Source organism: Crocodylus porosus, unplaced genomic scaffold, assembly GCF_001723895.1.
Source record: "Crocodylus porosus isolate Cpor-Errol unplaced genomic scaffold, CroPor_comp1, whole genome shotgun sequence".
Classification (NCBI taxonomy): domain Eukaryota; kingdom Metazoa; phylum Chordata; order Crocodylia; family Crocodylidae; genus Crocodylus; species Crocodylus porosus.
The window spans coordinates 131,959-142,418 of NW_017728900.1; the positions used below are offsets into that span (position 1 = coordinate 131,959).

The 10,460-nt window shown below is 44.3% G+C and overlaps 1 protein-coding gene across 2 annotated transcripts in view; it reads left to right on the forward strand.

Annotated features, from left to right (window-relative positions):
- KDM2A (lysine demethylase 2A) overlaps positions 1-10,460 on the forward strand; it is a 69,762-nt gene that overhangs the window by 39,497 nt on the left and 19,805 nt on the right. For both annotated transcript variants that reach the window (XM_019556630.1, XM_019556631.1), the window contains 4 exons: positions 1,549-1,702; positions 3,707-3,822; positions 4,825-4,951; positions 6,451-6,851. In XM_019556630.1, the coding sequence (XP_019412175.1) occupies positions 1,549-1,702; positions 3,707-3,822; positions 4,825-4,951; positions 6,451-6,851 (798 nt within the window). The remainder of the gene's footprint in view (positions 1-1,548; positions 1,703-3,706; positions 3,823-4,824; positions 4,952-6,450; positions 6,852-10,460) is intronic.

Consider the following 10,460-nt stretch of genomic DNA (forward strand, 5'->3'; position numbering starts at 1 on the left):
CTCTCTCCTACTTGATTAAAAGTGGAATTTGCCTTTTACTGGTCACAGGCACACAAAACTAATAACCACTTTTTTCAACATTTAAAACAAGGGAACACTTCTGGAGTCCAAAAACTATTTTAAAAAACAAACAAACTGTAACTTGAAAGCACTGCTCACATATTTCAGATAAAACAGTGCATTTTCTAAGGTCTGAGATGTTATACATATAAATCTACCTGTCCCCAAAGGTATAAAACATTTTAACAAAAATGTAATTGATTTTTTTGTAAACTTCTATTACAGTGATTTCTATTATTTGTCATTACATAGCTTCAGTGTGTAAGACTCATCTAATTTTAGATCTGCCTTCTTGGGGAGGTGATAGGAAAAAGCTGCATCTTTTATACAGAAGCTTTGTATGGGTACCATATTTTCATCTTCCTTATAAAAATTATGCTTATCTAGGAATTTTGGTTGCACCTGTGAAAATTAAGATAAGTTTCTCCCTGTGGCATCTGTGCATACAACTACTTTTAGCCTCTTGCTGTAGTGAGAATATACATATTTTTGCAAGCTGTTGACACAGCAGATCCAATACTGCTTCCAGAGTAAAGTGTTGGACTTGATGCATTGATGCAGTCTGCACCATCACAATATCTGAGCACCTTAGGAAATACCAAGCCATGTACCCAAACTGCAGGGCTTCAGAAATCTGTTTTTTCTCACTTTTCTGACTCACTAGAGGGAGGAACTACAGTACTCCTTACCTTGTTCAAAGTTTCAACTTTGTCAGAGCTCTTGTCTGCTGGCAGAGCTTTGTGGGGTGGAACTCTGAAAAGATTAGCTACAGGGTGCAGTGTGGCTGTAGCAGCAGAAAGCGCATTCTTCTGATGAAGCTATGTCATATGGGAGCGTTAATCTAGCTCTGTTGGCAGAGCTGTGTTCACAAAAGGGGCTCAGCCACCTTGGCACTACCACTGCAGTTGGCAGTAACCCCATTGTGTATGTCCAGCTGAAGGTGTGTGATTGAAGCAGTTTCCCAGAGGGTTGTGAATTTGATCTAATAAAGTGGGGAGGGTCTATGGCTGCCTTCTGGGAAGAAATACCGTTTGCATGCTATGGGGCTGCGTACAGATGCAAATGATTGGAGGCTGAGTTCCCTGTATTACTGATAAAGAGAGTGCCCCAGGAACATGGTCATCATGAACTTGTCCCATATATGCCTGCCTAATCTTGAACGTGTTTTGTATTACTTGACACTGTTTCTTGAAGATGAGAATGTGCTAAATATCCCCATGCCTGGAGTAATGTGCAGTCCTTGGCACATTCCTTAAATTGCAAATTTGTCATTTTGCTAATAGCCAGCTATCTTTAATAAAATACACATTTCCCGGTCATTCAGTTAAAACCACCCTGTCTGGGGATCCCACTGTGGATGGAAATTTGGTGTTCTGGCATTTGAAAGAGAGCAGAAAAATTGTAACAGACCAAAAGTGAAGGATGGGGTGAGGGAGGGAGGTGGCTGTCCAGACTGTTAACTGTCTTGGGTTCTCTTTACATTTGCAGATCTTCTGGTTGATCCCCCCTACACCCCAGAACCTGGAGCTTTATGAGAATTGGCTACTGTCTGGGAAACAGGGAGACATCTTCCTTGGTGACCGAGTGTCAGAATGTCAGCGTATTGAGCTCAAGCAAGGCTATACATTCGTCATCCCTTCAGGTATGAATGGGGAGCAGGACAACCTGCCGGGGTATATTGCTCCTTGTAGAAGAGCGTCTCTGCCAGGAGTCAGTTACGGAGGGTGGGCTGGGGGACTGAGCTCTCTGCAGGACATGATCAGAATAGTGCGACTTCTCCCTGAACTTCCTCTATAGCAGTCACTGCCAGCCAGACATATTGACTGTAAGACATCCAACATTATTCACATTAGCTTCCCACAGATATGTATTTCTTTATATTGACAAGGCAATCACTGATATTGCCTATGGTACATTACTTGCTCACTATTATCCAAGGGCCAGCAAAGGTTGGGGGCCATCACTGTAGTGAGTAGCTGCAAGAGAGGAGTATGACACAGCTCAGTTGTCTTGTAGCTTTCATTAATTCCCAAAACATTGCCAAGTTAAATAGTTGCCCTGACCCTGCTTTGTTAAGGCATCATATATGTCAGAGAAGGGAGATTGTATAGTAAAAGGGCAGAGGAAAGAGTCCAGCAGAGAGCAAGAAAATTATTAGGGGCCTGGAAAGCATATTTTTTTTATGAAGAAAGAGTAAAAGAACTAGGGATATTTAGTCTGGAGAAGAGAAGACTGAGGGTGAACTTGATAGCAGTCTTCAAGTACCCAAAGGGCATTTATAGAGAGGATGTAGATGGACTTTTCTTTGTGACCATAGGGAATAGGACTAGGAGCAGTAGCCTCAAGCTGCAGTGGAGGAAATGTAGGTTGAAAATTTAAGAGGACCATTCTGTTTCTGAGGGTGGTCAAGTATTAGAGCAGTCTGCCTAGAAAAGTTGTGGAATCTTTTTCCCTGGAAATTTCAAGAGCAGGTTGGACAGACGTTTTGATGGGATGGTTTAGCCAGGGATGATGCTGCCTTGAGCAGGGAGCTGGACTAGATGACCTTGTGAGAGCCGTTCCTGCTCTGTTTTGCCAAAATTGTCCTTCTTCCTTCAAACATTCAGCTGAATCCAATACAGGCAAGCTTTTCCAGATAGCTTGAGGAGCATTGCATATATCAAATGGAGGTGAGTCCGGGGGGTGGGGTGGGGTGGGTCTACAAAGTTGGCTCGAGCAACTCTAGGGACCTTAAAAAAAAAAAATTGTTTTGAGCTTTTGTGCGGGAGCTAGTACATGAATTTAGGAAATGAGTAATGGTATTACACTGCTTCATATGAGAAAATGACAACAGCATTCTGCTGATGCTGGAGTCTGGGGAACTGGAAGCATAGAGGTGGGAATGAAGGTCAGAGGAGCTAAGGCTAGCTGACTAGGGCACTGCAGCAGTAATGTGGGAAGAATCATAGAACAACAATGTGACAAATAGCTTGTAGCCAAAGACGTTCCAGGACTAGGAATAAATGAAGCACCTAGTCTCTTGACAGACAAGCTAAGGAAAAGAGGGTTTTAAAGCTTGTCCTCTTGTCCAAGGGTAGGCCTTCTGTCTGAGACATACAGCAGGCTGAAGGAAAGCTGAGGGGAAACTTCAGACTGATTTGAGTGAGGGTGGTAAACATGAAGATATCAAATGAGTGTTAAGCATACAGCTGAATATAATGTGAGTGAGTGGCAGTGAAGGTTAAGATGAGAACATGGCAGTAAATAGTGGGAGAATAGAAGGATGAGTTGATCACTGTGATACTCTGCAGCTCCAGCATTTCAAGGCTCTTGATGATTGGGGCCTGGGGAGTATTTTAGATAAGTGCTTCCCAAACTTCTGATACGTGGGCTACACATTATTAATTTTTTCCTGGATTAAAGTCGCTAGGTTCTTCACTCTTACACCCAAAAAGGGCAGTGGGGTTGTATGGTTATGTGAAGTGAATGGAACAGTTAGAAAAGGTTCTCATGCTTCTAGCATTATTGAAAGTGATGGCATCAGCAAGTTTTGCTTCCATGTTAGTGAGCCCTTTAGAAAAGAGGGTGGCACCCGAGGCAGCCTCATTCACAGGCTAGTTCTGTATAAGTTTTCCCCTTCTCATGGTCCTCTTCCTTTCTCTTGTAGGTTGGATCCATGCTGTGTACACCCCCACTGATACTTTGGTTTTTGGAGGCAACTTCCTGCACAGCTTCAACATCCCCATGCAACTGCGAATCTACAGCATTGAAGATCGAACACGGGTAAGGTATTGTAGGAGGGCTGGCAGGTGACCTGTGCATTAAGACTCTCCCTTGGAGCAAGGGGAAGCCATAGAAACCAACACAGTGGCTTTCAGACTGACTGACTGATTATTTACTGTGTCAAATAAGAGCATGGGAGGAATGGCTGCCTGGCTTGGGGGTGTGTAGAAATGACACATAAGCTGTTAACTTCAAAGCCAGCAACTTCAATCCAGTCTTGATTTGGGGGGACCCAAGTACCCCTGACTCACTAGCAGTGGATCTCTATAACCCTATTAGGTGTAGGGAAAGGAATATTTATTCGCTAGTCAATGGAGTCATTCAAGTGTTGTTGGTTTTGCATTTCCACATGCTTCCTGTGCTACTTTGCAGTTCTGCACTAGGTTTTGACTAGTCAGAAAAGGTTATTGAAGCCAAAAGCAACTTATGAATTTGAGCTGAACTGCTTGGGTGTATCGGTGACCTTTCCCTACCTGTTAACTGATGTGAAACCAGTCTAAGACAGCCAGGCTTCAAGTTTGACTGACAGAAGCACCATTCAGATTCCTGTCAACCTTCCTTTCTCCCTTTTTGTATTCAGAAGGATGTTTAGCCTGTTGTATGGAGTATTGGATGGGCTGAATCTCAGTACTATTAATTAAAGGCCTTTGCAGTGTTATGGCCTTACTACTATTGCCAAACTAATTAGGGGAGAGTTTATTTAAAAGTAAGTGTAGCAAAGATCCCTGACCCTGAACAATAAAGAATGAAATGCTAATAACTAGGAAGTGAAGTGTGTCTTTCTCTGTCACCTGGTGACTCCTTCCAGCATGAGGAGGTTTGTGCCAGGCTGCTGAAAGTGCTCTTAAGTGTTTGTTGTTATGTGTACTTGCAGTTCCCACCCCCAGAATAAACCTGTTTTGTGTGATAATTGAAGCATTGTTAAACTCTGCTGCTCTATATTTAGGAACATAATTGATCCCTTTCCTTATGTTATCTTTTGCCTCTTATGCCCCTTCTCAGGTCCCAAACAAGTTTCGCTACCCCTTCTACTATGAGATGTGCTGGTATGTGCTGGAACGCTATGTCTACTGTATCACCAACCGCTCCCATCTGACCAAGGACTTCCAGAAGGAGTCACTCAGCATGGGTGAGAGCTACTGCCTGAGTTTTCGTCCTGACCCCTTCCTTGCTGTGCTGAAGCAGTTTCCTTTGCTTCCCCTCTGATGCACCATCTGGCTGTCTGAGTGGCAGGGTGGGGAGGGCTCTGGTGGGGGAATTCAGGAGGATTGCTTCCTTAATTTCACAGGGTGGTTTTTATGCGTATTTCCTCTCTTTCCTGTTAGCTATATTTAAGGGGATCAGGTTCAGTGTGGGGCTGGAGGGAGACTGCAGACTGGGAGGAGGAGATGTGATTTTTACCCATGAGTCAAAACAAGCTACCTTTCTGTTTCCGACTACTCCCATGATACAGCTTCAAGGAAACACCTGGAACCTCACAGTGAGCTGCATTTATGCTACTGTCTATGAACTTTAGGGTGAAGGTTGCAAGACCGTCTGATGATTTTATAGCTAGATCCATATAGTCAGTACAGGGCAGTGTGAAACTTACTCCCTAAATGGAGGTGAACAGCCCCTCAAGGGCATCTTTCAGGACAGCCATAGAGTTTCCGGGGCTCTGATTTCTAGCCAGAGGATTCCATCAGAGGCAAGGCTCACACAGGTTTTCTTAGTCTGTGTTTTTCAGTAGTTTAATCTGGTTGATCTGGAGTAGACTACTCCATACAGTCCTGCCTTTTCTAGTCTAAGCATGGTCAGTACAGGCAGTCCCCAACTTACAACTTTTTGAGTTACAATGTTTTGCACTTACAACGTTTATAAATTGACACCCTGTTTCAACTTGTAAAGTCAAAACTGACGTCAAACACTTGATCCGATGCGATGCCACACCAGCGAACAAGTTTGCTGCGTTGCTCATCTCCCTGGAGAACATCTGTCCAAACTTCCTTGGACTTTTTCTTTAAGAAAGCAGATGAAACTCCAGAAAAACCTGCAGCCAACACTCCTGAGAAGACTCCAGTCAAGAATCTTTCAAAAAATCCAGCAAAGTCACCTCAAAGAAGTCCTTCCAAATCAATATGATTGCTATTTGCAATATAAATACATTAATATAGCTATATTACTTATCTATAATTGATCTAGTACAAAATTCTGGGGTGTTTTTGGTGAAAATAGGGTATCGGGCCTTGGTTCAGGAACGAATCCCCCATTTATAACATTGTTTTTTATGAGAAAATTGGTTCAGAGTTGTAACTTTTCAACTTAAGGTGCAGTTTTCGGGAACCGATTGTGTCATAAGACTGCGGACTGCCTGTACCTGTTCTCTGTTTCTCCCCTAGCAGCAGTGTGGTGAAGTAGTGGTTAGAGCAGACTTGTAATACTGCTGTAGAAATGGCAGTACTCTCAGTCCCTCTCTTCTCTCAGCCTGGGAGCAAGCTGATTTATATTTAGCACTTTTTGGAAACAGGGATAGTTTCTGGAGTTTCCCACCTAGTGGAAGAACCTGAAAAATTGAAGCACCCCATGAGCTAATTGGTTGGCTGGGCTTACATCTCTGCTCCTGTCATTGCTCTTTTTCCCTATTGGCAGATATGGAGTTGAGCTCCTCAGAGTCAGGAAATGTGGATGAAGAAGAAGATGCAGCTGATAAGGAGCCACGACGCCCGGTCACCAGACGGTCAGTCCTCACAAGCCCTGTGGCCAATGGTGCCAACCTAGACTATGACGAACTAAGCAAAGGCTGCAGGAGTCTGCCAGGCCTTAAGAGAACCCCATCCACGGACTCCTCTGACTCTAGCCGGGCCCCCCAGAATGGCCAGGCCTGGGACCCCCTTGCCAGCAGCCCACACAAGAGCAAGAAGGTGCACCTGACTCAGTTTGAGCTGGAAGGGCTGCGCTGCCTGATGGATAAGCTGGAGTCTCTGCCCCTGCACAAGAAGTGTGTCCCCACAGGCATAGAAGATGAGGATGCCCTCATTGCTGATGTCAAGGTATGTAGCAACTGAGGCACCTCTGCTCAATAGAGTCCTGTATTCTGTTGCCAGTAGTTGTTACTGTATGAAAGCAAATAATGCCAGGAAGCACCTGGCTTGCTGCAGTGCTCGGGGTGATGGGGAAGTGAGAGTCATGCAAGAGCTTCCCTTTACCAGCTTATGGCTGAAATCATGAGGTCAGTTAATTGATCTAAAGCAGCGCTTTTACACATTTTTTTTAAACTGCCCCATGCTGTGTTATGTGAGGGTACTCTATTTTGATCTTTTGGGGGTGTTCTAGAAATCTGACATGAGCCCTGTGGGATTATTTGTTTCTAAATGTGCTGTCCCCTGTCTTGGTATTGCCTGCCTTTTTATATCCTGGGAATGATATGGTCCTTCACATTTTGAAAGGAAAACATAACTACTCGCCTTACCAAGTGATGTGTATAAAGGTGGTTAGCTGTGCTAGTTTGAAGTCAGACAGAAGGCAGTGCAGGCTGATACCTTAGAGAATCACTAGTTTAGAGGCATGGACTTTCATAGGTGACAGCCTATTTCATCATGCTGTAGGCTTTGGAGTAAGAAAGGATGTAAAAGAGAGGAATTTAAATACAGTGGAGAAGTACAGAGAGAGGGGGCATTGCTGAGAGAAACAAAGGGCTAGTTTAAAAGGTCAGTAAGGATAAGGCAGTTAATACATTGAGTGATACAGGAATAAACTGTTAGAGCTAACAGCTGTCCCAGGTTATGGGATAAGAACCCATAGTCTCTTGTTGAAACCATGGTTAACACAATCCAATGATGATTGTGGTTGATTTGTTGTTCTCTGGTTTCCTGTTCAAAGTGGCTTTGAAAGTTTTATTGTATAAGGACAGCTACGCTGAGGGTAGTGATGGACTGTCCAGGGAGGTTAAAGAGATCTGCCCCATAAATTTTTGTGCTTTTCTGGAATTGATGTCAAATAGATATCCATTCATTCTTTCACATAGGGATTGCCCCAGCTAGCTAATGTAAACAGCAGACAGGTACTAAACAGGTGAATGAACCCTGCAAGTTATATTTTATGTAGTTTGGTTCAGTGATGATGTGGTCTGTGTTGATGAGAGGGCAAATCTGGTATCTGGATCTGAAGCAAGACCTAGTGACTTGGTAAGGGTTGGAGTTAGGTAGTCAGTTGTTGAAGAGACCCTGTTTGAGATGGGAGAAGAGGATGGTGGGGGCTATTTGTAAGTCAGGACAGACTTTTCCCCCAAGGCTGCCTTAAGATGATTGTCATTTTAAAAGAAGCTACAGGTTTTCAAGCATTGGGCTGTATTTGATGACCAGAAGGATTCTGTTGTCCACATTGCAGAGTTGGTATTGTAGCAGGTTGGAGTGAGGTCCAAGTCTGACTCTGATTTCTGAATGGCTCCAGTTCTGGGATTGTCTGATAAGTGTAGAAAGCCTTGTTCCAGATTTCTAAGGTGTACATCACGGTTAGTGGCAACAGAGCAGATACAGCTGTAACAGAGCTTGGCTGTAGGTGATGGATTTAGTGATATGCTTAGGTTGAAAGATGGTGGCATAGAGGTAGCTGTAATGGATGGTTGGTTTCCGATGCAAAATGTAGCGATGTGGCCATTGCAAAGCTTCGCAGTGGGGTCCAAGAAATTAATTTGGGTAAAGTATTAGAGAGTCAGTTGGCTGGGAGGGTGGAAATTGTTAAAGTCCTGGTGGAATTTCTGTAGAGGTTCCTTCCCATTTATCCACAGGGTAAAGATGTCATCAATGTATCTTGGGTGGATAAAGAGGGCAGCTGCAGAGGAAGCGGACCATGAGATCTCTCATAAATATGTTTGCAAAGTAGGGGGACTGTGCATGTGTCTATGGCATTTCCATTTGTTTTATAGATATAGTGAGATCCCAAATCTGAAATAGTTGTGTAAGGCTAAAGCCGGAAAGCGTGTGATGGAAACATAAGCTGTGCCATCTTTGGGGATAATGTTCTTTATAGCTTGTAATCCATTACCACTGGGGACACTGGTGTACAGAGATGTACAAGTGATGCATATGTGAGCTCTGGACTCAAAGTGAGAGTTGAATGAAATTTGGATCCCGAGTTTTGGGATTGTAAAGGCAGTAATCTCGTCACTGGCAGAATAACATGTCCTAACAAGGCACTTTTTGCTGGTTTCTTCATCTCTGACTTCTGAGCGTTGTCTTGTCCCCATTCTGTTCTGGTTTTAGACACCAATGCAAGAATGTTCATATGAGGGTGTCCTCCATTCTAGCTTTAACCATGATAGATGAGAGGGGTCACTGGTCATCAGCACTCATTCTTTCCTTGTTACAGACTGACTGGGCTGTGTTTCTGTTTGGTTATTTTGCAGAGGACTTGAGATCTGCCAGGTTCTCCTAGACAAGCTAAGCAATTTTTCCCCCTTCTCCCTGTTTTCCAGCATTTTTTACATCAGGTAGACCTGTTTCCAAAATGCTAACTAGTGCTAAAACTAGGGAGAGCAGGCTGGACTCTAGTCATATCCATAATTTGCTTTCCAGAGGCCTCTTTCTCCTCTTGGGCCATTTCCCTTTCTTGTTTTCCGTCCCTTAAACAAAAGAGCAAACAGTGTTAAATTCTATCTCAGTAACTCAGCTACCCTTCTAGCACCCCATCCCTAACTCTTCTATACAGCTTGGAAAGGCCAGCCACCTCCTAATTCGGGAAAGGGATACTGGAAGGCTGGTGTTCCTGGTGTTTGGTAGTTACATTAGTGGTAAAATGCCTTTTGCATGAACAAGCAGAGTGTATGTACTGTTGGATGGTTTAACTTCTGATTTCCTTGCTTTTCTGCCTTAAGGTATATTATGTGTCCAGCGGCCATAACTGATATATATCAGGTGTTTGTGTATGATCTAAGACTTGAGAGAGACACATTTTCTGTTCTTGACTTGTGAAAAGTTTAGAGGAGACTGTTGCTGTTCTCTGAACATCTAATACACTGTCTTTAAAATGCCTAGCAGATTGTACCATAAACCAGGTCTGTCCAGTTAGCAGACCACAGGCTGCATGTGGCTCCCAAGGAGTTAATCTGTGGCCTCTGGGCTCCCCTTCTGGATGCTACTCTTCCTGTTGTTCCTGCTGCTGCCAGCAGTGTCTCAGGGCTCCCTTTTCATCCTCTAACTTCTACTTCTTATTCCTGTCCCCAGGGTTGGGGCATGGCAGTGTGGCCAAGCCCACAGGCCTGAGGGAACCTGGTGGACCCCATGCAGTACAGCAGGAGGAGGTCTCACATGGCATGATGCAGTTCAGTGGGGGGTGCCTGTGTGACCTAGGAGGCATGTGGTGTGTGGCCAGGGGGTCTGTGGCCCCCAGCTGCTCGGATTTGGATAACCTTGCTATACACAGTTGTCTGGTCTTGTGAATTACTTCAGGGGTGTCAAAGATGTGGCCTGTGGGGCTCTATCATTCAGCCCATAGCATTGCCTGTGGGTCTCAACTGGTCCCATGCACTGCGTGCAGTGTTTCATAGTTTCTAGGGTCAGAAGGGACCTGAGCAGATCATCAAGTCCAACCCCCTGCCATGGCAGGAAAGAGTACTGGGGTCAAACGACCCGGGAGTAGGAGCCTGCACCAATTCTCTTGGA